Source organism: Ailuropoda melanoleuca, chromosome 18, assembly GCF_002007445.2.
Source record: "Ailuropoda melanoleuca isolate Jingjing chromosome 18, ASM200744v2, whole genome shotgun sequence".
Classification (NCBI taxonomy): Eukaryota; Metazoa; Chordata; class Mammalia; order Carnivora; family Ursidae; genus Ailuropoda; species Ailuropoda melanoleuca.
The window spans coordinates 25391529-25417916 of record NC_048235.1 but is presented as its reverse complement, the minus strand read 5'-3'; the positions used below and the strand labels follow the sequence as shown (position 1 = coordinate 25417916).

Below are 26388 nucleotides of genomic sequence, written 5' to 3'. Positions count from 1 at the left end.
GCTTTGGTGAGCCCAAGGCCACAGAGGCAATTCTCCAGGAGGATGCTGTGCTGTCACATGCACCAGTGAGCTAAACTTTGCTCCAGGCACCTTCTGGAAAACAAAAACTAAAGGAAACGTTTGTGACTATATCCTGTTCCCAAGGGTCCGAGAATTTTGAAATAGGAAGGTGCCGAGACCCAGCAGATCATAAATTTTTAATACTCTTCTGCAGGCATGACTGCCTCAGGGCCAGCTGGTTTTCACGAGAACTCCCGGGGCCAAGGAGGGACGCCTGCCTCCCGGCACGCGGATGCCAGTGGCCCTCTTCCCCACTAACCTCGTGCGTTGAGCCCCGGCCATGCTGCTCTCCTACCTGCAGACAGAGAGGCGGACTCGGGCGCACGGGGCCTCGTGAATAGGAGTGCGCCGGATGTTGCTGCAAGCCCCGAGTTCCCCACAGAGGCCTCACTGCTCTGCTGGCACGGGAAGATGCCCCCCTGGGGTTCGTCAGGGAGGCTGGGCCTGGGCTGAAAGCCTTCGCTGGGGTTATGGGTGAGGCTGAAGGAAAGACTGCCCTCCTAGGACAACTCTCTTCTCAGAACTAAGGAAAAAAAAGTTTTCCCCAGATTTCCACTTTAAAAACATTAAAAGATGAGTAGATATAATTTGAGTTTCCTAGTAAAAGCTGGGTTATTTGAGGACAGAAAAAGAAATAATCATCTTTGCAAATAAAACTTATCAGCTCCCCCAACTTCTTCCCACCTTGTCCACTCTTGGCTAGAGCCTGTGACCCAGGACGCGCCCACAGCTGCCCCCCCCCCATGCCTGGGTGGGCCAGCCCAGTGCAGGGCTCCGGATGCCTGCTGCTTAGGACACATCCCTCCAGGCGTCTGGGCTGAAAGGCATCAGGATGACTCAAGACCGATGGATGAGGGGCGCAGAAGCCATGGCGCCCACCCCTGGTTCTGGGAGCACGGGGCACTGTCACCAGGCTGCTCTTTGCAGTGAGGACAGCAGCAGCAGCTGTCTGCGCACCAGGGCTGCCCCCGTGGACAGGGAGCACACGCGGGCCAGTCTTCTACAGGGACCCCGCGGGGTGACAAAGAACATAAAACACCAGAGGGAAGTCTAAACGTGTTCATTTTTAACCTCAGAGTGAGCACACGGGCCATCTGAATTTCCCTTTCCAGCAGAAGGAGAGCTGGTCGCGTGGGGGGTTGGGGTGGGGCAGAGGCTCCCGGAGGTGGCCCTGACTTGCCCCAAGACCTCATGGCCTGGTCTTCATACTTGGCCACCCTCTTTTAACTTCTTCCAGGGACCGTCAGGCAGTTCTCCAGGTGCATATGGTCAGGGGGTCTCGAACCCTCCCCACCAGACTCACAGGAAAGAGAGATGGGGCAAAGGCAGGCCCATCACTGCTCTGACTGCCCCGGGTCCTCATACCGTTGTGGTGCGTAGATGAGCTCAGTGCTTGTGTGACCAGCAGATGTCTGTGGTGCCTTCACTTTTGGAACTGGGGGGGGGCACGGCAATGGCTGGAAGGGGTGCCCACCACAGTCACTGACACGACGCAGGTGTTCAGGCCCGTCCCTGCAGCTCACACAGGAACCGAACAGACCCTGGGCTCGGGGACTCAGGACCAGGGCATGTGGCTCCTCACCGGGAAAATGGGACAAACGCTGGCAGGGAAGGACCAGCAGCCAGGGCCACACCGCGCCGGCGTTCTCTGCCCCCCCGGATGCCTCGACCCGCGCAGGCCCGCCGCACTGCAAGCTTGTTCACTTGGACTCAGCAAAGGGGAAGGCAGGACGAAGACTGGAAAAGTTCAGTTCCTCTCTAAACTTCAGTATAGTGAGTCTGTCCCGAACGAGAAGCCCATGTGAATCTGGGGAAGTTTTGGGTCACTGCTGGAACTAAGCATCAGGCTGACCCTGAGCCCCCTGCCCCGTGGCACGCACAGCCCCGGCCAGCACCTGCCGCAGGAACAGTGACCCTCCTACCTCGCTCTGTAGTTTCCCCTTAGCACGTCTCACTGCCTGACCTCGTGTTTTAGTGTTTTATGACCCATCTTCTCCCTGTTGTAAGAGGTCAGCTCCACGCAGGGAAGGATTTTGTCTGCTTTTCTTACTCTTGCACCCTTAGCAGCCAAAACAGTCCCTTACTCGCTGCAGATGTTCACTGGATAGTGACTGTGCTAGCGACCTTGAGACACAGAGACCGTGGTTAACAGAAGAGGGGGGAGTGGCACTTCAACGCAAGCACCGCCCTGGGTCCTGGGCACCCACCCCAGGCTCTTCCTCTTTTTTTTTTTTTTTAAAAGATTTTATTTATTTTTTTAAAGACTTTATTGGACAGAGAGAGAGAGCACAACCAGGGGGAGTGGCAGAGGGAGAGACAGAATCAGGCTCCCCGCCGAGCAGGGAGCCCAACATGGGGCTCGATCCTAGGACCCTGAGATCAGGACCCGAGCTAAAGGCAGATGCTTAACTGGCTGAGCCACCATGTCACCCCCTAAGATTTGAGAGTGAGTACGAGTTGGAGGGGGGGACAAAGGGAGAATCAGACATCCTGCTGAGCAGAGAGCCTGCTGGCTGGCGTGGGGCTGGGATCATGACCTGAGCCCAAGGTAGACGCTTAACCAACCAAACCACCCAGTTGCCCCACCCAGGACTCTTCTAGGGAGAAGGCAGGGGTGCCTGCAGGGGCACAGCACGCTCTGAGCTCCCAGCTCTGCCTGACATCCAGCTCCTGGGCTCCCCGGACAATGGCTGCATCCCCAAGGCCCTCGTGCTCACAGCCAGAGACAGACGAGGCTGTTCCTCCCAAAACAAAACATGAGGAATACACAGCTTTACATTCTGGTCTTATTATTTCTTGCCGTGTCTTTGTCTCATTTGTTGACACTGTAACTACATGTGCTCGTAATTTCTGTGCTGTGGTCTTGGTCCTAGGCCAGGGAGATTTTGGGAGTTCTTAAAGAATGCCCTCCCACATCTACCCCAGCTCCTCTTTTTAACTACATTTGGAAACCCAACAAGGAAGGCTGTGTAACTCATTCCCTGTAAAGAGTTACTAAAAACTTGCTCATGCTTTCCCGTTCTCAACGCATCCGGGAAATGGATCATTTTCGATGATTATCATGTCATCTGGGGTTGTCTACCCCAGGGCTGGACCGTCAGCAAAACACCAGTGACATGCAGACAGAGCCTGTGGCCAGAGTAAACCCCATCAAGCAGGACACTGAACAAATTAAAACGCCAATGACACCCACCCCTCTGATGGTCTTTCTTGTGCACGGTGGACGGTAAACACATGCACGCCCCCCCACCCCCACCCGAGGGTCTTTCCTCGCAAGCCCACCCTGGGGCATCCTCAGCAGTAACTCTTTCTCTTTAAAATGTGTATCCATGGGGTGCCTGGGGGGTTCAGTGGGTTAAGTGACTGCCTTCAGCTGGGGTCATGATCCTGCAGTCCCGTGATTGAGCCCCACATCAGGCTCCCTGCTTAGCGGGGAGCCTGCTTGCCACTCCCCCTGCTTGTGCTCTATGTCAAATAAATAAAATCTTTAAAAATAAATAAATAAAATGTGTGTCCATGACTCCCACCCACTAGAACTGGAGTTCCTTAGGGGCACAGTCCTAGCCTGCATGCACAGTTTTGTACCAAGCACACAGTCGACACATAACATGTGTTTACTTAAAGAAGCAGCAGCTTGTTTACTTTTCTAGTCTAGTCCCTGATTTCGCAGGCGTTCAAAGTGAGTAAATGAAAAACCCCTGCAGGGCCCTGAGGAAACAGGCTCTGGACTGTTCAGAATTGGGAAGGGGGGCCCCCAGAGCTCCACATGTCCGGAGTGACGGCCAGTCTGGGTCTGCGTATAGGCCATGATGTCTGATACCAGACATCACTCCTGCTCTTGTCTTCCATTCGGTGCCATCCTCCCATAGAGGGAGGAAGACCTACCCCCCACCCCCCCCAAACAGAGGAAGGGCTCATGGGGCAGTGATGCCACTGGCCACACCTATCCTACATTTGGCCTTTTTGAAAGACCAGTTTTGCACTAAAATGTTTATTATTTCATCAGAACCACTGTTCTTAATTCTAATTTACATTTCCCTAAGATTACGTGGCCTGGTTTATTAGCTCAAGGATTTGATCCAAGAGACTAGATGGAGCCTGAGTAACGGATCCACACTGAACTGTCTCACCTCCGGCAAGATGGTGGTAATAAGTACAATTATCCATCCTTCTTGCTCACCACCCCTCCTCTGTCCCCTCCAGTCCTCGAGGAAGGAGTCCGGCCCGCAGCCCAAGTTTAGCTCAGAACAAACGGTGCCCTCACAGGAATGTTCCACCTGCACACGGATCCGACAGCTTCACAAGCCATACTTCTGAGGGGGAAACCACTAGGCCTTCCTCGGTAGCCACTGCTGCCTCCAGGTCTCTGGTGGACAGGACTGTGCGGAAGGATGATCTGGAACAACTTAGGGGAGCGGACAGAAAGTGCAGGATCTTACTGGCTGGAACCGTGCAGCTGCTTAAGGATCATGCCTTTCCTGCGGCCTACATAAATGCCTAAAAAATCCTTCCCCGGGCCCTGTGCCACCACCGTCCTCAGCCAGCTGCCGCCGCCACATCTGGAGGTTTGCTCTCATCTTACGCAGCTTTCCTACACCGTCTGGTACCGCTGACCCCAGCAGCTCACCACTGCCCTCGCCGCTCCTCCGGGCACTCGTCATCCTCCACGGGCCGCTTGTCCTTTGCTGCCTCTACGTCTAGGGGTGCCGCAGGCCTGTGTCCCACCGACCTTTCTTCCGGTTTCTTCAACTTCCTCAACTACCTGCCAATGCCGAATGCCAGATCTACCCCCAACCCAGGAACTCCTTTGGGAGCTTCAGAATCCTAGTTATCCAATCCTGGGTGCCTCTGGGTGAACACCTCTGAGGACGGAGATGCAAGCGCACTGTCACGGAGCCAGAGGCGCACGTGATCCATCAGTGCCTTCTGGAGCCGAGCGACAGTGCTGCGGCCGCCTGGCCCTGGTAACAGACGCAGGGTCCCTCCTGACGAAATGACTAACAAAGGCTCTGGCAACGAAGAACCGAGAGCTGGGGACACATCATTTTAAAAATTAATCATGGGCAAATGAATATGCAACATGGACTTGGGAAGTTCTGGACATACTGGACCCTAGAATATACCTCAAAGCTTACAAATTGTATTTCCAGGAAGAAAAACTCCTCCCTGAACAGCAGACTTTAATATTTCACAAAACAGCAAAATACTTTAAATACTTTTGGTATCTACCATGGACTACTGACTTTTTTCTAAGAAACTACATTTAAAATGCGACGGCCATCCACAGATACTACCACTTCATGGAAAATGGGTACTTGAACACATATACAACATAATTTCAGAATAAGGGACAAATACAAGCAGCTTAAAAAAAAAAAAATCTACTACACTGTCCTAATTTTTCCCTCATCATAAACACATCAGTGGTAACTCTAACATAATGACCACTGGCCCAAAGATCTCTGTGTGTGGGTATCACTGGTTTGGGTTCTGGACAAGAGATTAGGGCATGGTTTCCCAAAGTGTGTTCTATGTAAAACAGCAGTCTCCTAAGGGTCTGTGAAAGAGAGGGCTCCCTTGTCTCAAATGCATTTGAGAAATCCTGCGTCCTTGAGTTCCCTAATCTTACAGACTCATGATGCTCATATTATTATAAAGGTTCCAAGAATCTTTTGGTTAAAAAAAAAAAAAGTGCTTAACTCTGATCTTGGCAAAATTTACGTACTCTGCCTCCAATTATCCCCAAGGACTAGTGTTGCTCTGGCCACACTCAGAAATAGGTCTGGTTGGGGAAGAGTAGGTACAATTCAAACTTACTGGAGTTGATGTCTAAAAGCACAGAAATGTGATCCCTCAACTTACTCATTACCCCACCAGCAGAGCAAGAATCCTGACCAGCTGGGCTGTGCGTCTGCTGCTGCCTGGCCACTCTGAGGCCCACCACTAATTCTCCCTGCGGTGAGGCCCCTCCTCCAGAACAAAGGCACCTGCCTCCCCACCTAGGACTGGAGCTCTCTAGAAGTGCTGGCCTCTTACAGTGCTGAAGACTCCAGCAGATGAAGTCCCCGCTCAGCAGTCACCCTGGAAATGGAAATGAAGGTGACATGACGTACCCAGTGAGACTTCAGGTCAACAGGGCAACTTGCCTGTGGAAAATAAATCCCAGAACTCTTTGAAAATCCTGTTCAGTGCTCTCCTTCCTCCTCACCAGTACTTCCCCCGTGAATGGTCAGAAACAGTTCCCTCACGGAAGCTGAACCTAAATCCACCGGAGGCCAGTTGTCTCCGCATCAGTCCTTCAAAGATCAGCAGTAGGCATAGGTGTGCCCGTAATTCTGCATGCCCTCTTTAGCATTCCTAATGCAGGAAGGTCCGCTCCGCCCCTCCTCTCGTGTTTCCCGGTCTAGCGAAGGAAAGAAAGAAGCCAAGAGAACCGCCGACTGTAGAACTGTAACATCTCAGAGACTTTACGGCCGACTCCCCAGATTCACACACCACGTCAGAGTTCTGAGTAACAGTGCTTTGTATTTAACAGAAATTCAGTCAAGGTACGGAATTAAAGAAGGTGTTTGGAGTTTTATACAGATTATACATTTATAGGAAAAATTGACTTGATAGTTCCCTGAAGCAAGGTTAGGCCTAAAATAAAACGGCGCGAAGATGCCCAGTTAGCCTATTGTTTCCTTCAAGACAAGACACGTCACGGATAGCCTGCTAGGAACAGCACGCCGCCTGCCTCCAGATGGAAGAGGAGAACTTGCCCCGGTTCTAGCACGCACGCACGCACGCACGGAAGTCAGCCTGACGAACGGCGAAGGCCCCCACGAACGTGCACCACGGAGCCCTGGGCACCGGAGGCCTGGCCGCCGACGCGGAAGCAGCGCCAAGCGGCCGATTTAAGTACCACATAAACCGGGAGTCGATGTGTCCAGCGAGACTTGGCCGGAGTAACACCCCTCACTTCTCCCTCCACCGCCGGAGAGCCCGCCCCGGGAGCCGCCCCGCCACGGGGGCTCTGCGGGTGGGGTCCGGGATGTGAGGGCGCCCCACGCACCGGCGGCTGCTGCGCACGCTCAGAGCGAGTACTTACATAGTATTCAGCAGAACTGACGGGACTTCCAGCCCTGAGAAGTAGCCTCGGAGGGAGGGAGCCAGCGCATCTGGAAAGACACGGGGGGAGAAGGCTGTGAACCAGGGCTCCCCCTGGACATCCCCGCTCCTCAGAGCACCCTGCCGGGCTGACCCCCCCCCCCCCCCCGCGGTTCCGAGATGGTGCCCACTTACACCCGCCAGCGGGCGGCTCTCCCCAGGGGCTGACAAGTACCACAGCGGCACCCGGGAGACCTTCCGCGTCCCCCTACTGAACACGGGGCCCAGCTCTCAGCGAAGCTCCGGCTCAGGGAGCTCGCCAGATCCAGCAGCTCCCTTGCTCCCACCCTCCTTGACTCAGGGAACAGCCCGCTGGGCTAACATCTGGCCCAGGGAGTCCCTTTCTCTGCCCTCACTCAGCAGTGCCTAGGCTAGGGGACAGGCTGCCTCCTGGTTTGCTAAGCGGCGCGTGGAAACGTATCTGCTTTGACAAAGGAGGGCCGGTCCCCGACCCATCGGTGCCAGTAAGCTGGCCAGGACACCTCTGAAATCCTGCTCCTGTTCTTTTAGAAAAGGGGTCTGGCTTCTCGGTGCTGTGGGGTATCTGGTACCCCAAACCCTCTGCTCACTATGCCGAGGAGGTCCTGCAGCCCCATCTTCCACGGGGTTTCCAAAGTGGAAGGCCAGCAACAAAACAAATGGATTGAGTGATGCTTTGTCCACTTGCAGAATGTTCCCAGTCCTGTGCTGAGGAACACGTGAGGAAACAAAAGGGCAGTTGCACTTTGGCTTTAACAAATGTCCATCTGTCGGCAATGTCAGTTTTGCCCCTCAGCCTTTGACCAGAAGAAATGCCCATTCACCGCTGCTCCTGTTTTCCTGTAGGGATGGCCTCCCCATCAGGCCGAGGAGCAACACAGGCAACTGGGAGTGGGGGAGGAAGAGCAATTACATCAAAGGGGGGAGACGCTCGGGAGGGCTGGATGGCTCTGTGGAGAGGGGCATCCTCCCCAGTGTGGCAGGAGGAGAAAGAGGGATCTTTTACCTGGGTCTGGCCCAAAACGTTTCTAGAGTGGAATGCAATGCTGGAAGGAATTTTTCCCTGACAAATCTACTCCGATGGTTTAATAAAATAGATTCTGCTGGCGAACCCCCTTTCCGTAGGGCATCTCCGGCAGCTCTCCAAAGCATACACAGATGGAGCAGCATTCTGGCAGAGGTGGAGGTGCAGGGGGCCTGAAACCTGCAAGGAAACTGCAGAACCCAGGGGGCGCTGGTGGACTGACGCAGACCCCCCGCCCCAACTTGCTTTTACAGGTGGGCAATCAGTTGAGAGCTGGGTATTCTGAGTGACGTCCCCCAGGGCACAGAGCCCAGCGGGGTCCGGATCCAGGGCCCAGGCTCCACTGGCTCCCGTAACTTTTCTAGGAGTGGGCCCCCAGACCCAGCTCACACAGGTTCCTCAGTCTTTGGTCTTGGTCCCCATGCAGAAGTCCTCTGCATTTCCTTCTACCCCATGGGCCTCCTTTCTCTCTGGCTCTCAATGCAGGGTGAGGGGCCACACTGGAGGACTCCGTCCCAACTTGGGGCCTCACCTCCTTGGGAAACGAAGACTTAAAAGGATCACAGATGTGTTTTGAGCTTCTACCCATACCAGGGCTCCAGCTCAGGGAACCCCCTGGGCCAGCTGTACATGCGGGCTCCTCTGGGGTATACACTGGATATTTCTAGAAATCACATCACCAGCTAAAGGGGGTCCCCCGCATTGCGGGAGGGCAAAGCTGTATTCCTTGGGAGTCAGCAGCAGGTATTGAAGTTCACTTAAGGCAGGGCCAGAGTAGTTTTCTGTCTTTCTTTTTTTCTTTTTAAAGATTTTATTTATTTATTTAACAAAGAGACGGACAGCGAGAGAGGGAACACAAACGGGGAGTGGGAGAGGAAGAAGCAGGCTCATAGAGTAAGAGCCTGATGTGGGGCTCGATCCCATAACGCCAGGATCACGCCCTGAGCCGAAGGCAGACGCTTAACCGCTGCGCCACCCAGGCGCCCCCAGAGTCGTTTTCAACACTCAATAGCAATTAAGGGGACGAGGGACCAGAAGCTTTTTGCAAGCGGGTAGGCTAAAAAACATGTCACTTTGGGAATTCAGGAGTATATGCAGGATAAAGAAGAGAGAAAGAAAGAAGGGAAGTGTGTGGGAGGATGGGAAGGAAAAGGGAGAGAGGAGTAAAGGGGTGCAGGGGGAGAGGGCAAAGAGGAGGACAGGGTGGGTGAAAGACAAAAATTTCATACCTACCCATGGCTTATGGCTTTGTGCATCTGAATCCACTTGCTCACTAAGCAAAGGGCAGAGTTGGAGCTGCCTTCCTGAGACAGGTGGTAAAGGAGGGGACGGGGGCACAGCCCCACAGCAGGTGGGGGGCTGGGAACCTAAACACAGCGGGAGGGGAATGGGTCTGTGTGCATTGGAGTCGGAGGGAGCGTGGTGGTGGCGACTGGTGCTGCCTGGGTGTGGGGCTGGGGTACTGAGCCCCACGAGGCCAAGACATGTTGGTGTTTCAGAGACACAGGAAGAGGGGAGGTCTGACCAGGGGGTGGGGGCGCAGTGGATGGCATGACTTTTGGTGACGGTGACTGCGAGAAGGAAGCCCTTCATCTCCCACACACCCACCCCAGCCTCAGCCAACCTCTGGTGCACACTAGCCTCTCTTACCCACGCTGTCCTCATCCCCGAGCCCTGCGGTCAGCCTGGTCTAGAACACCCGAGCACTCCAGGGCGATAAGCAGGCTGACTGAGCTATGGGGTCTGGGATAAGCTGTACTCAGCTCAGCCGAGGTCAAGTTGGCCCACTGGCTGATTCTCGGGGAGCATGTGGTGGTGATGGAGTCAACAGAGGCCCCGAAATTCATCACTCTGTGCCCCCAGGACGTGGACACCTCTGCCCCTGCCAACAGGGCAGCACTGCATACTCTTCTCACTGCATTCCATAGACCTCCAAGCCCACCTCCTCGCTCAGATCGGAGGGATGCAGTGGCACCCACTTGCCAGCAGAGGGCAGTGCCCCACTCCCCGCCCAGCCTGAGCTGCTCCCCCAGGTTCCCGTGCAGCAGAGCAGAGCAGCTGAGCTCACAGGCAAAACTGAGTTCAAGCAGCAGGCGGCTGGTCCAGGTGAACAAGCTGTTTTGTGCTAACTACTGCTGTCCTCCGGGTGGGGAGGGACTGACCCCCCACTTGGGCTGCTTGTTCTGCTGTGGGTTCTGGCTCCAGGTCACCCGTGGCCACTCCTGCCCATTGCCTAGGGGCTGCTTTAGTGCATCATAAACACTGGGGAAACCTGCAGTTCCCTGACTCTCTCTCTCCACAGACAGTCCAGCAGGGGTAAGTCTGCGCAGTTGACCTTCCATGTAAGACACGATCCTGTCTGTAGAAAAATGCATGTGAGCTGGTGCGCGCGCACACACACACACACACACACACACAAACTGCACACTCAACAATCCTGCCTACAATCCCAGGAGCTTCTGAAGTCCCTAGAAGAGCTTCCAATGATATGTGTGATCCGCACCCACGCTGATGCCCACCCTATCCAGACTGCTAAGCACACCACCGCACAGACTGTGGCCTGCGAGTCCATAAGCAACACGGAAGACCCCAGGGCGCTTCTCCACTCAAACTCAGAAATGCTGGTCGTTACCTCTCGGCTCACTATCCAGGGGCCACACTGTTTGGGATTCTACCATCACACATCTTCGGGAATGTTCTTCGCAAACACAGTGGCCCTGCAAAGTGACCCTGAGGTCTCCAGCACCTTAGCACGGATGGTACCAGCTCCTGCGACGTGTGGGAGAGCTCGGACACGAGAAGAGAACACCCATAAGTAGAAATAACCCAGAGCAAAAATAAAATGGAATGCTAGAGAAAGTGGTAAGTATCCATAAAAGTCATTTCTATCCTCTTCCACTTACAGATGAGGAAACTAAGGCCCAGAGGATTCAAGTACGTACAGAATTCACATTTGCAATCATGTTGCCAAAACAGGAAGACCCTGACTGGTCTCTAGAGTGGAGCCCTCAGCCCTCTGCAGTGCCTGTGAGCCGCACAGACTATGCACCCCACCTCAGCTGCAGTCCCCACCCCCTCCCTTCTGGCGACTGCCGGGCGTCACCACACTGGCCTTCAGAAACAGCGTAAGTGCCTACCAGGTGCCGGCCTCCATGAAGGTAGTGGTTATTAGTAACTACTCCTTGGTTTCACTATTTTCTTCTCCATGAAATAAAGGGATCAGTCTAGACCAGTGGTCTCAGAGTGGGGTCCCTGGCCCCCAGCGTCACCTGGGAACTTGTGAGAAATGCAGAAACCTCTGGGAGAAAAACCCAAGCCCCTGTATGTCACAAGCCCTTCAGGAGACAATGACGCACACGTCCAAGTTTGAGACACACTGCTCCTGTGTGAGGTTTCCAAAGTGAGGCTGGAAGCAGGCTGTCTAGAGATGCTCTGTGGTCAAGTAAGTCGGAGAGAAATGCCGTCTCTGCCCCTTCAGCGGAATCGAGATACACATTAAAGACCCGAGAAGTTCCACCATGAAGAAACCTGTTTGACTTGATGAACCCTGGGCTCCCATGTTTATCTGCCCACAGGATCTTTTTGTTATGTTCCCCTGTGGTTGCTGAGAAAGGCTGGTGTGGAAGGCTCCTTCCCGGGGTGACTTCTGGTGGATCTGGGAGGCGGCGGCATGCCAATATGGCCTCCAAGTTTCTAGCTCTTAACAAAACTGATCAGAGCTGGAAGATCACCAGCCCAGCTGGTGCCCTGGATGGCTGATCTAATCTCTAAGAAGCAGTGGAGAGTTTCTTACCTCTCCCAAGGCAGGTGCTGGACCTGAATACAGATTTCCCCAAGCACCATCTAGTCAGAGCTGGGCTCTCCTTTTTAAGGCATGGACATTCAGGCTGCGACACTGTGCCTGAGATGGAGCGCTGACCTCCCTGCTGGGGCTCTCCCAGCACGGAAACAACTGCAGCCAGACACTCACGCATTCTTTCGTTATAACCAACCCCGGCCTGCTCACTCCGGGCCTGAGGATCCATTCGGAGCAGCAGCACCAAATAAAGCATGGCAGGTCCCACAGCAAACTTTGCTGAAGGCTGCCAGGCTAAGGAAAGGCTGCCAAGCCAGGAGCACACTGTGGTCCAAGAAACTCCAAACTCACCAAAGAGACTAGACTGATCTGCCATACAAAAAAGATGGCCATCTTTATGGGACAAATCACAGGGTTCTTTAAAATAGCTCCCCTGCCCTATCTAATACAGTGTTCACCCAAACTGGAAAAACACTTTTCAGGAATTTCTATTTCATGAAATGAGGCCCACTGAGGGTCGCTCCCATTCCCAACCCCATCCCCCCCCAAACTGCCAGCCCATCCTCTCGCTCAGCAAGCGCAGAGGGCACGAAACGCAATCACCATTCTTTCCTCTTTGTCTGGCACCTAATACTCCTTGCCTAGGGCAATTAAACAAGCTGCCATCATCAAGGCGAAATGTCCAGATCTATGTGAATGGGTCCAAAGGTTAAGTCGGCCATCTGAACTACCCCAACCGCCAGAAAGGAAGTGAGCCAGTCCTGCCTGGAGAAGGTTACGTTCCAGCCCAGCCCTATGCCCCTGCAAGATCTCCCTGTCTGGATGGTGGGACACTGCTGAGGCCTGAGCCCAGGCAGCAACAAGTCTAGACCCCTGTGAACACCTCCTGCCAAGACCAATCACGGCTGGGCTTAATTAACCATAAGCCTTCAGGGACAATTTTCTCTCCTGGGCTTTTAGACTCTTTCCCTGTCTGTCCTAAGCACAAACCAGGTTCTTGCCTTCAAACAGGCATCTGAAATGTGCTCAGACACCCCAGAAGTTCACTCAATACGCCACTCGGGTTGAGGGCACCCAAGCGTGTAACATCCTGTGTCAGATTAAGTCCACAGTGGTTGCTTGTCATCCATATTTAATTCTGTCAGTCTGTTAATTTTTAACTATGTTTGCTATCAAGGGCCATTAGAGGTCCCCAGGAGCCGAGCCCAGTGAAGCGAGAAGTACTTCATGGCAGAGTGGATGAGGCTTGAAGTTGGGGTGTCCTACTTCCCCATCCTGTCACCGAGCTCTGGCCTTCCCCACTGGCAGCACAAATCCTGAATAAAACATGATCCATTTGGAGTTGATTTGCCTTTTTCCCCCCCTGTCAGAATTGGTTTTCTTCAAGGAGAAGTTCACTTTCTTTTTATGAAGGCTACATTTTATATTTCTAAACTTTCTTTGTAGCCTTGGTTTTGTTTCCAAACCACTTAGAACCCACATACTTTTGGATGGTATCTGGGTGCCCATTCCTAGGACAGGAGGCCCGAGCCCAGATGGACGGCCAGCTGGCCGAACCAGGGCCTCGCCTCGGCACACACCAGCCACAGGCTGCCGTTCCTACCCTGGCCCCCGCTGCTTCTCCTCTTCACCCAGGAACAGAGCCTGGACCCTTAGCGTTCTCTTGGTGGGGTGCTGGTCTTGAGTCCCTATATCCCAACTGCTTCTGATGCTACAAGGGGAGGGCTTAGGAGCCTCCGGGCCATGCCAGATCAAGTTCTGACAAAAGAAGGAAACAGAGGAGCTAGGTTAATAATTACGACTCCATGACAAACATTTTACTCTTTCCCTCAAAATGACCCGTCAGGTAGATACTCATTCTTCCTCCTCATAGATGAGGAAACTGAGCTTCAGTGAGGTTAAACTAAACTTGTTTAAAACCCCAAAGGTAGCACAGTGGGTGGAAACGGTCATTAAAACTGGCCTGTTTGATTTTACAACACCGAGTCCCGATGCCGTGGCAGACCCTCTGCACCATCCTGCTGGGATGGTCAGACCACCTATTTGTGGATAATCCCACGGGCGAGGGGGGCTCACGGAGGCCAGGGAGAAAGTCATAGGCCCTAGGAAGTTTAGCCTTACAAAGGACAAAATGAAACATGCTCAAGAGACCTGAAAGACAGTGCCCCAAATGAAGGAAACCTTGTGGCCACCCCCGCCAGGAAAAGGCCCCCTTGGAGCCGCTCTCTCAGTCATGGCAACAGTGAATTTGAGAAGTCTTGCTGGGATCCCCAACCACGGTCATGGTCATGGCCACGGCCACAGGGCACTGCTCAGGTTTCTGAACAGCTGCTGCAGCAAGCGGCCCAGTGTGGTGAAGTTTGGGGCTCGGCAGCAGCAGCTCTGGCCAAAGGAGCCAACCATCCCCAGGAGCTCTGGCTGAAGGATTCTGGACCGCTGCTGAAGAGGCCCGGGAGGAATGTTTCCGTCTCTCACTGCCTTCCTAAGGGCTCCCGCGCTCTCCAGAGACCAGAGACCAGAGACCAGAGGAGGGGATGAGAATGACAGAAAAGGTAAACAGGAGGTCATTTGCTTGGCCAGGGTGGGATCCCCCGGGGTTCAGTCACAGGCCTATGGAGAGAGCAACTTCCCAAGGCACGAGAGGTGATGCTGCCACCTGGAAATGCGGCCAGGCAGAATTCCAACGGACGGACTGTGGGAAGAATGAGCCAGAGTCCAGGGAGGAATGGGCCGGATGACCCATGGGTCTTTCTCTTCTCCAGCTTCTCTGATAGGAAAGAAAGATAAGGCAGCAGCTGGAAAGTTCAGGGACAACGGGTTTGAGTAAAGCAACACACAGGAACCACTTGGTCTCTCTGGGAATTCAGCTGTTTCCCACTCTTGATCTATTTCCTGTCAGGGAGAGGTTTTCTCCTGACAGGCGTGTCCGGGCCTGGCTGTGGGGGGAGACTTCCTGTGGGGACGAGTCCTCCCGGCGCTGGCACAGGCTGCAGAGACCTCACTGCTGGACGTAGGGCAGGTGCTGTCACTCTGGTGGCTGTCCCCAGATGCCTCATCTGGCTCACCTGCCCCTCATTTATTCTTCCCAACCTCTGGCCTTCCGTTTGGCTGCAGCCACGAGGACTCTGCCGCTGCCTCTGTGTCGTCGTTTGAACAAGCACAGCCTCGTGGGTAGCTAGTCCCTAGGTTTCCTCCTCCTTGTTGAAAATTCACATGCTCCTTAAAAGGCTAACGTTTAGGAAGCCCTTACTATGTGCCAGGCTCTCTTGTTCTAAAGATTTTGTTTATTTATTTGAGAGAGAAAGCACAAGACAGGGCAGGGTCAGAGGGAGAGGCAGACTGACTCCCTGCTGAGCCGGGAGCCCGCCGTGAGGCTCCATCCCTGGACTGCGGGATCATGACCTGAGCCGAAGACAGATGCTTAACTGACTGAGCCACCCAGGCGCCCCCGGGCACTCTTGTTCTACAAGAATGATGATGAGGCCCATTTTCCTGAAGCCCAGAGAGGTTAAGTAAGGAACGTGCTCAGTCGAGCTCACACAGCTCGTAAAGGCAGGGCCAATGTCTGACCAGGTAGTTCCAGAGCCCGCACCCCCACCCCCGTGCTACCGCCAGGCTCAGAAACAGCCCGAGGTGGTCTGCGGAAGGAGAGGGGGCTCTGTGCTCCCTTCTCAGTGGGAGACGCACGCCCAGAACTCCCAGGAGCCGGGCGCTGTGAGCACAATGCCTGGCCGTCCTGCCCCAGCCTGGCCTCCTATGGGAGTTAAGCCAGGGGCTCCTAGACCAGAAAGCTGAACAAAATCAGGAACTAGACAAGGCTAGCGCATTCAGGAGACAGAGCACCCAGGGGCAGTTTCCCCTCACAGTCTGACCTTCATGGAGCTGTAGGCTGAAAGGAAAGGTACAGGTCAGAGGATCAGTAAGTTTCATCGATGTCTAGAAACAATTTAAAGCCTTGGGCTGATTAGCCCCCAAAGGCCAACCTCCGCAGTCCCTCAAAGCTATGCTCTCCCAGACGACCACAGGCCCTGGACTGCAGGGAGACAGCGGTCGTTGGAGAAAGCCGGCCTCGAGGACCAGGTCTCAGGTGGTAAGAGCTGATGCCATCTGGGAGGCCCCAAAGCAAACGCCCTCAATCTCTGACTCTTCCCTTCCCTTTGGGAGGCTGGCCAGCCGCCGGGGTGCCGAAGCCCCTCCCACAGGCTTTGTTCCCGGCTCCCACTGCAGGACCAGCCACCCTGACTGAAAACCGAAGGGGCCTCACTATAGAGTCCCATGCGGTGCCTGGATGGGATGCATCACGGCCGTGCTGCTGGGCCTCGGTGCTCACCGGCCCTGCTCCCTGCCTCCCTCGAGACACTCCCTCACCCCCGGGCCGTGCGCTTCAGATACACCCCGTGCGGAACCAGATCTCTTGTGTCTCATCTCCGTATTCTCCACAGGGCAGAGTCAGTGAGAGGAGACGCTTAATGAAATTTGTTTTTATAAAGAAGTCTCAAGATTCAGTTCGCAGTTGCGAACTCAGTTTCACAGTTTCGCTCTGTTAACGCCTGGATCTGGTGGGCGGGCGGGCAGCTCTGCCGGGAGCACCCGCACACTGTTCCTGGCCCTTCTCTCCCCCTGTGATCTCTCTTCCTTCCCTGTGTGCTTGGGTCAACTTTTCCCATGGTCCATTTTTATGATTTTGGGTTTAACCTTTACAATTTGTCCAGTGTGTCACAGGGCACCTCCCAAGGGACATGTCCTGGCCTGGGAAGTCTGTGTTACGATTTTAGAACCTTCTGTGGACGTGCAGGTGATGGGTTCCAGCCCTGTGCCATGGAGCAGCCTGGGAGGAAGATCTGCTGTGACTCAGGGCAAATGAGGCCCGTGAAGAAGAAACAGGTAACCGGGACTTGCTCTCTCAGTCCTACTTACCTGGACAAGCTTCTGGGGCAACAAGGTGGCTCTGGTCAAGGGTAAATGGTATTGTTTCTAGAATGTAATGAGAACAGTGCACTTTATTGGTTTTCTCTCTGGCCCGTCAGCAACAAGACTAAAGGACTGGCACCAAGCAAAACTGAACGGGGACTGTAAGGGCCGAGCTGTGTGAGGACGACATGGCAGAAGTGCTGTTTGTGCCTGAAAGCAGAACTCTCCTAAAAGCCACGGATGAAACCTGCGCTCCTGTTCACAGGGACTTTTATATTTAATAAATTTCAAACACCAATGACCTTGACAGTAGACAGGACGATCGTGTCTAAAAACGTTAATGATCTGCTCAGAGCTCAGCTGTGTGCCGCGTCAAGTTGTTCCTTCATCTCTACGAAGGACAGGGCAGTGATGCAGCCGACAGAACAATTACCTTCTGTGATGATGCCTCGAAAACGGGATGTGGTGTCAAATAAGCGTCTTCAGTTCAGAGATGGAGCCACGAGGCCACAGATGGAAGCTGGCACCGAACCAGAAGATCTTCAACGACCATTCCTGCCCCTCGGGTTCTCCTCCCTCTGGATCAGGGTGGACAGACTGGAAAATACATCTCTTTGCTTCAAAGAGGTTTCTGACAGCCAGACACACCATCCCTGCTGAAGCAAGATCTCCTGGTAGAGGCGACTCATAGACGCTAGAAAGAGAACCTTCCAATGTGCAGCTCTCGATGGTTCGGAAGCCCAAGAAGAGACCAGCAGCAGTGAGGCCTCGGCTCTGGGCCAGGTCTCCCCTGGATGCTCTGCGGCATTCTCCCATGTGGTGTGTGCTCCGCGTCACGGGCCCAATTCTCCCACAATCTCAGTCAGAGATAACCTCTTAGCTCCAAACTCGCATCACCATGAAAACAAAACGCTGCAGTCTACTTGAGATAATTTTTGCTCTGATTAAAATTTTTATTGAAATCTCTCAAACGTTACCAAGAAATAATTTTTGCAAAATGGGGGAAAATAGCTAACAAGCAAATTCAACATGGGAGCTCCCTCTGCTGGTCTGCGGTAGGTTGGTATGTTACAAACACATTCCCAGAGACAAATCTAATTTGCTGGAGAAGTGGACAAAAGACAGGTGTGTTGGGCTTTGCCTCAGGAGAGAAACACTAGAAGAAAAAAAAAATCCAAGTCTCAAAACAGAGCACAACAATGCTAAGAAAAACAAAATAATATAAAAGCGTCTCCAAAGACATACAGTAAGATCTCCAAACAAAACCGGAATCATCCACTAAGGGGATGCTCCTTTCAGTCTTCCCCACTGCTCTACCTCCAGTTAATAAAAATTCTCTCAGGCCCTTTGGGTGAAGGTTAAGTTCTGATTCCCTTGTCTTTGCCTCCAAGTCTCTTCTTACAGGCTTCTCATCTACTTAGAGAAGAAAGATCCAAGGAGTCAGTGGAGTGAGGAATTTCCAAAATTCCAACAAAGAGTAAGTCTTTGGTGAGCCAGCACTGAGGTGTGGAAAGATCAAGGCCTGGGAGTCAGGTGACCTGGCTCCAGTCATGGTAGAGCCACTCGCGACCTTCGAGAACTCTCCATCTTCTCCCGTCTGTCTCCTCAACTGTAAAATGGGCCAGACCTGCTGGTCGGTCAAGTCTCTACCAGTTTCACTCTATGATTCTCATCTTGGACAAAGAAATTTAAATAACCATATCTGTTCACGAGACTTTAGGATCCAGAACCCAAGCTTGCACTGGGAATGACTCCAAACAAGTTTTGGGGTTGAGCACAAGGATCTCACTGATTTCAGATGAAAGTTCCACCAACTCTAGGACCGATGTGGTGGAGCCAAGCGGACTCCAGGTTGGGAAAGTCTCAAGATCAAGGAAGAACTCACAGGGGAGGGGCCACCATGGGCAATACATCCCACTAAGTCAAATGGCTGAGTCCATCTTATCTTGGCACTGTCTCTAACCTTTCTCACAATGGGCATGGGCTTTCTTAAGACTCTTCAGTTCCTTCTCCCACACATCCCCCAGATATACTTTGGATTTCATCCATTATATGAAGCAAGGGCAAGTTACCCGAATGTTATTAAGGCCCCAAAGCCACTATTCCCAGTCCTTTCTGGCTACTGTCAATTCTTGCTTTTCCAGGGCAATGGTGAAAGGCTCTGCTGCTGATTAACAGAGCCACTGATACTCAGAACACTGCACACTGGGCACCGTTCCATGGTATTAGGACCGTTTGCCTTCACTGTCAGGTAATCTACATTTAGGCAGTCTAGGAAGAGGAGAGAAGACACATCCACAGATGGTGGGGGCGGGCCCACAGACAGAGGGGGCCATCATCTACACAGTTATCCCCAGGGCCACTGCGAACGTTTCGATGACTCAGCAGAAGATAGCCACAGGTTTATGTCTTTATCCCTTCTCCCTCCCCTGCCCCCTGCGAGGAGACAGAGCGCTGACGCGGACCGAGGTGAAAGCAGCAGCGAGGGGAGGGAAAGCAGAAAGCACAGCTGATCTGGACACCGGGCCACCGGGCTGCAAATCCTGGGGCTTGGGGCTGCTATAAGTCATGTTCCGTGCCAGCTGCCCTCACCACCACCGTCTACTTTCCCCTTACTACTGGTACGACTTTCTACCTCCTTCTGCCAACACCGAGGGTCCTCACGTCGGGGGCCTAGTCCACCTGCGCGGTGCCTGGGAGGCTGGGCTGTACGTGCACGGAGCACGGACAGCTCGGCTAAGACGCAAGGGACGTGTATGCAGCCAGCTCCACGCCTGACCCCCTGGCCCACGAGGACGTCAGCTAGGGGGCTGCCTGTCGGTGCTTTATACAACACAGGGAGTTCTGTACCCCATGGAAGGGTTTTCAGTCAGAAGGAAGAGCTTCCCAGGAAGCTGTGTGTCCCATCCAGCCTTGTAAATAAACACTAAGCAAAACAAAAACCCCACCTGTCTGTCCAGGCCAACGGTTCTTCAGAAACCAGGCTTTCCTGCTTTTTACAGGAGTTACAACGTGCGGTAAAATGAATGAATCTATATTCTGTCTTATTTGCTGTCGATCATCCCTCTGAACCCTAACACGCATCACTGCTGCTTGCACTAAGAGCGAAAGAGAGAGCAACATTTGTTTTCAAGGGGAGAGGAAGGGCTGGTACATAGGTAGTAATCTTCGTGAAGAAACAAGGGCGTTTATGAAACTCAGCCTACTTTTAACTAAGAAGGGAAGTGGGTCCAAACAGAGATCTTCACCTTGACCTGTAATTACGCTCTCCACACTACACCGTACCTCCTTTTCTAAAGATGGAAAAAAGGAACGCTTCATCTTTCCTGTGACATCTGTAAGCTAGCAGCACACGGTCTTCCTGGAAGCTTCCCACTTTCCCCCTTTGGCCACTAGCTCTTCCAGAACGCGAGAGCAGAAATCTCTCCACACACAGGTACACACGCAGACACGGAACTCCGGCAACCAGCGCACGCCTCCCTCAGCAGCCCTTCCGCACGACCAGGCACGCGCGACTCTGTTCTAGGGACGCCCTCGGGCTGGCTGGGGGCTGGGGGGGGGGGCGGGTAACCTGTGCCCCGTCTGTCTCTCGTGTGTGATATGAGGGTGAGATCATTAGGGAAGAGAGAGGTGTCATTTGGGGCAAACATCAGGCAGTGGGTGATATCATGGCTGTCAGATGGTCCTCAAGTCCCGGAGGAGTGTCAGCTTGATTCAGAGGGGATCATTAATCTCCCGGAGGCGGGTCTGTTAGCCGGACAGGTGTTAGTTGTACGGTGTGCTCTGGGGAACCAGGTTGGAAAGGACCGGTGGAGGAGGGAGTGAAGTCGTGGCCGATGGGGGTCAATTACCTGGGCATGCAGTGAAGCGGGGTAGGTGAAAGCAGGAGGAGGTAGAGCAGGCGCTAACTCCGCCGGGTACAGAGGGTACGGGGCCCACACTTCAGGGCTACTGGGGTAAAGTGCAGGCACTGTGAGCTCATCTGCAAGAAAAGAATAAGGCAAGAGTTAGTGGTTACCAAACAGCCGCCTTCCAATCAGAAACAAAACACCAAATCACCCCGAGCCCCCGCCCAAGGCAGAAGTCAAATTACTCTCATGCTTTCAAATAACCTGTTGCTTTGGGTCCCCAAACTCTAAGCGAGGGAATGGTAAATACAAAGTGGAAAAAACCAACAGGCATCTGCTGCCTGTCTGGCCTGCTGGGATCTCAGGCCTGGGCTCTGCCCCGGACACTCTGATGTCTTTCCAACTATAGCTGGGGGAACACAAGAACAGTGGGGACTTCCTGCACAAAACCCCACACGTGGCCCTCTGAGGAAAAGAGGAAGTAAGAGAACCGGTAGGAGGTATCCCATGAAACCCGCTGCAGAGCCTTTGGGAGAACGATGGTTTACTGGCAGGGCCATGACAGACCAGAACTGTAGGACTTCTCTGTTTATCAGTGTAATTACTGCTGACGAATCATCACCAAGCACTTCCCAGTTAGCCCTCCGAAGCCTCCGGAAGTGAGAAAGCCTGGGGCATCCAGATTCAAGTTAAACCCCCCGAAGACGCAAATGAGAACATTCATAGTTGCTGCTTACACGGACTGTATTTTCTAGGCGAAAAAAAGGGAGTCATGTTGCCAACTGACTGGTCTGAATCCGATTCCATTCAGGTCAAGCTGCAGTTTGCCAGACTGAAGGGCAAGTGCCCGGGGCTCAGAATGTATCAGGAAGCAATCCATTAAAGTAACAGCAAACACATGAGGGAGCGTCTCAGCAAAGAAAAAAAAGAACACCAGTCGATAGTTACGAATCTGGACTCTGTGAAGCAGCGATCTCAGTGTGTGCTTTTATCACCTGTCAAAATCTGAAATCAAGTAGGCCAAGGATGTTACCCAGGACTGCCGGAGGAGTCAGGAAAACGAGACTGTCATAAAGCCATTAGTGACTCTGCCATTCAGGACTTTCCAGAAGTCTAGAGTGCACGTGACCCAAGGTCGAAAGAGTCATTTCACTCCTTCTCACATGTAAGAAGCCACCCCAGGCCTGCTCATTCTGGGTCTCCCTTGTCCTCCCCAGTGTCTCCCCACCCCCAAACTGCGGCTCTGGGCAGGGTCTTCAGTACGGGAAGGGGGCTAGAAACAGACAACTTTCCCGAGTGTGATGTGGGGACTGCTCTATGGAGCAACCGGAAAGCAGCTGAGCCTATGGGCGCAGGCGGACCTGGTGAGGTTTTCCACAGCCAGGCAGCACGGCAAGAGCTACTGAAAAGGTGATGGGGAGTCCAGAGCTGAAGAGGACCAGCCATTCAGAGGGCAGCGCGGGGATCCCAACAATGCGGAATGCTACACTGTGGCTGCCGGACTCCCGCTCTCAACAAGGCAGTTAAAATGCCCCTCACTTGGTGAGGGGAGTGCAGACTGCGTGTAGATTAGGCTGGAGAGCCAGACCCGAAGTGTGGGCTCATAGTTATTATTCGAATGGGAACGCAGAGGCATCCTAAGCTTTCTTCAAATGATCAGGTCTACACCACCTATTTCTAGTTCTAGGGTATGTGGGTGTCTGTAGTTTCTGTCAGAAAATTCCTTATGGAGGGGCTGGGAGAATGCTTCACAGACCCCTGTGTTTCCGGTCATGAGAAGACCATATGATTTCCATTAGAGCAACTCTTGTGGGAGCCCCGCTCGTGGAAACTAACTGCTGCCAGAACCCAGGCCTCGGATCTTAAACAAACAACCATTCTCAGGAATGGCAAGCTATTGTTGTTGGTGGTGGTACTGTTATTTCAGCTACCATGCTATTTTAAGACATTCTGAGTCTTTTTGAAAAAAAGTCAAGAGAGTCTCAGGACCTAGCACACAAATGTCTTAGCCCGTGCCTGCTCAGCCCTACTGTGGCGGCCGACGACGCTAACCGCCATCAGAGAGGATATGCAGGGCCTGCAGCCTGATGGCAGCACTGCCTCATCCTGTGGCCCTCACAGGAACTGGCCAAGCTGGGGGTGCTCTAATCTAATCACTTTCCTTTAGAAAGTTTTAAAAATGAAATGAGATGTCATTTTAAGATTCCTGATCCTAAAGAGAGACATAATGGAGATGGGTGGAGTCAGGATTTCAATCTCATCCTTGACAGATGGGATTTATGATTTCCAGACAGTTCCACATTTTTATCCTAAAGCATTACTTCCCATTGGGTCCAGATACACGCTCAGAGACTATTCACTAACATTTGCCCAAAACCTAGCCCAGCAGGACGGGGCAGCACTGGCTTCCAAATCTCCCACACCCAAAGCTGCTGAGTAACAGTAAAGTCAGGTAAGCGAAGAGGAAGCCTAAGAGCGATCGGAGTGAACTTACATTTGATCGCGTCTTTCATATCTACCCCTTCTCCCCTTGAGAAGGAATCTGGAGCGTAAATATCAAGAGACACGCAGCACAGAGGGGGCTGGTCAGGAGGAGGATGAGGAAGAGGAGCCCAAAATGTGCCAGTGGAGATGTCCTGAGCTGGAGAGTACTGGGGGAGAGGAGGGCAGTGAGGAGGATTTCTCACAAACAAGTTTCCAAGGGTTGGCCAGTGAGAGCCCAGGAAGGGAGGATCCAGGTCTTAACCAAGTCTGGGCCCCTGGGGTCAGCTCTGAGACTAGCATTTAGTGTGTAATACTGTTTGTTGGATGGAATAGTACCCGGTGGAAAATTCTAAAAGCTGTTTAAAGATACACCACTGTTTTATTAAAGGAGATTAGGAAATATCCACAGGAACAAGATCTAAAATTTCCCAATCCGTTCAGTATTTGTCACACGAAAACAAAAATGAAACAAAAAACCAGCAGAAGAGCAAAAGGAGGCTCAAACCAGAACAAATGCTACAGAACGATGGTTTTCAAAGTTCAAAATAAAAGCAGTGGAACCCTTTCTTCAAGCTAATTTTTCCCAGAATAGCTTTCTATTTTTTAAAAAAGATTTTATGTGTTTGAGAGAGAGAGAGGGAGCACACACAAGCAGGGTGAGGGGCAGAGGGAGAGAAGGCGGCTCAATTCCAGGACTCCGGGACCATGACCTATGCTGAAGGCAGATGCTTAACTGACTGAGGTACCCAGGTGCCCCCAGAATCCCTTTCAAAATAAAAGTGTAGCAAATTTTGGTTGACTTGGTGTGGGGGGGGGTGTAGCTGGAGGACCTCAATCCCCATGACAGTCCCCAAGGTCTGCTAGGGTTCCAGAGAACAGTGTGAAAACTGTTCTTAGAGCTGTGCTCACCCAGGGACTAGTTTTGAAAGTAAGCTCCTCTTCCAAGTCTCTGAAGACTGAACTCATTCCTACAGCTCGTGGAAACCCACCTGAGAGAGGGCAGGCGGGCCATGAGCAGCTGCAGCCCGGGAGGAAACAAAGAACGGCGTGACCACTGGGACGGAAGCCAACAGGCTCTCCCGACACGGGCTCCAGAGCCCCAAGTACCTTGGAACGCTGTGGTAGTCAGTCCTCCGGCGCGGGTTCGGGGCCTCACAAAGTGCGGAAAAATCTGAGCCAGGAAGTGTGACAGGTGAAATGAAAGGAAGAAAGGAGAATAAACCGAGTCAAGCTACAGACTCCTTCCTCTGCGCTCGCAGGCCCTATCTTCTCTGTACGCCAGCACCCGCAGGGCACGGAGGGCTGGGAGCCAGCGCCGCTCCGAGTGCGGTCCCCGCAGCAGCAGCAGCGCCTGCGAGCCTGGCAGGACTGCGGGTCCTCCGCTCTACGGCAGCCCTGCCGAATCAGAACTCGGCCCTCCCGGTGGACCTGATGGACGCCTAAGTTTGCGAACCACTGCTTGAAGCTGTCTTCTTGTCTCTCTTACTGCATCATCGGATGCTTGAGCGAAGTGCTACGTGTTCTGCTGTCTGAGAGCTTACAGCATGGTCCTGGCTATCCAGCAGTCTGCTTAATCAACGGATGGAGCACGCCCGGAGAGAAAGTGCCAGTGAAAGCCAGGATTCTGGACTTGTTTTGGGAGAGAAACAGGAGGGTCAGAGCAGTACAGGCACAATGGGGAGCGCCGGGCCAGGGAAGGATCACGCCTGTGGTCGGGCAGCCCTCACAGACACCTCCAGACACCTCTGTGTCACCAGAAGGCTGAGGACCCTCTGAGAACATGAGAAAATGACAACAGCTGAAGAGACAGCTCAAGCCCTTTGCACAGACAACCCAGCTGAAGGAGCAGGCGGCAGCAAGGGGGCAGCATGGCTCAGGTGGGATTCACCTTCCTCAGTCTGCCTTTCCTGCTAAAAACTTTTTAGGATGGGAAGGCTGAATAAAGAGAAAGTTTGCTGCCGTGGGCCCATTAGGATGACTAGCGTCCAGGGAGGGGGTGAGACTCCCCTGACAAGAGAGGCTCCCGACCACCCAGTGAGCCAGGAGGCCAGAGCTTTTTGTCTAGGCCTAATTCGACCCTTCTGAGAGGGTGGGCCAGGCCTTTCCCACTGTCCCAGATCTCCCAACATCCTTTCTCCTTTAGCACCTCTGAGGATAATGTTTTCAAGGCTCCCGATATACATCTGAATGGGCCTTTTTCTTAGCATAAGAATATGCAACCAGAAGAGCTCAAACTGAATTCTGACAAACAAGGACTAGAAACTTCCCCAACTCCACCTTCAATCCCTTTGAAAAGAAAAAACTGAAGTGTCTGATGAAGGTTTAAACCAAAAGGGCTCATGAAGATCAGCTTGTCTATCTTTTCTTTGGGAAGAGGAAACAAATCTGCAGAAAGGTGAAGCTTCCAGTCTAAAAATCACACCGAAACAACAGAGAAAGATGAAGGACTCTCAGAAACGAAAGCAAGAGAATCTTTAACGGATAACCTGAGTACAGGTGAGAACACAAGTTCCAAGAACTTTTAAGTCAGTATTTACTTTGCCTCTTGGATATTTTTATTTGGAAATATTCCACAGCAATCTCATACTCAATGTGTCAGAAACTAAACACAGTCCCTCCAACTGCCTGTCCTCTTTGGGTCCAGATTTCAGTCAAAGATGCCACTCAGTTGCCCAAGCCACGGTGACCTGGTGGTCCTTCACCAAGGTCCCACTGAATCCGTCCCGTCATCCGCTGTGATCCATCCGCTGTGATCGTAATTACCATTGCCGGGCTCCTGAAAAGCCTCCGTTGGGCCTCCTGGCGGTCACGCTGCAGCCAGGACAACTTATAAAATACGCAATTTTGCAGTGTCACTCTCCTGCTTAAAACCCTTCTATGATTTCTCCTTGCTGTCAGGACAGCGTCAACTCTGGCTACCGTGTGCCCAGAAGACCGCCCATGATCCTGCTCTCGTCTACCTTTACAGACCTGCCTCTCACCTGGCTCCCCATCATGGGCCAGAACCAGCCCTTTCCATTGTGTGACCATGCCTGGTTCTCTCCCACTTCCAGGCTGCTCACCTGCTCCCCCTGCCAGGGGCTAAACCCTTCCTCATTCTTGAAAGGATTCCACTTAGACGTCCTTGGGCGGGGTGG

At 52.9% G+C, this 26388-nt stretch overlaps 1 protein-coding gene across 8 annotated transcripts in view; it reads right to left on the bottom strand.

The window, feature by feature from the left end:
* Positions 1-26388, bottom strand: part of RBPMS (RNA binding protein, mRNA processing factor) — a 172921-nt gene that overhangs the window by 6924 nt on the left and 139609 nt on the right. For 4 of the 8 annotated variants that reach the window (XM_034647609.1, XM_034647605.1, XM_011226986.3 and 1 more), the window contains 3 exons: positions 20771-20901; positions 9446-9579; positions 7151-7220 (listed from right to left, as the gene is read on the bottom strand). In XM_034647609.1, the coding sequence (XP_034503500.1) occupies positions 7151-7220; positions 9446-9579; positions 20771-20901 (335 nt within the window). Of the gene's footprint in view, positions 1-7150; positions 7221-9445; positions 9580-17848; positions 18076-20770; positions 20902-26388 lie in introns of those variants that run through there. The other 4 variants (XM_034647608.1, XM_034647606.1, XM_034647611.1 and 1 more) reach the window with 4 other exon arrangements.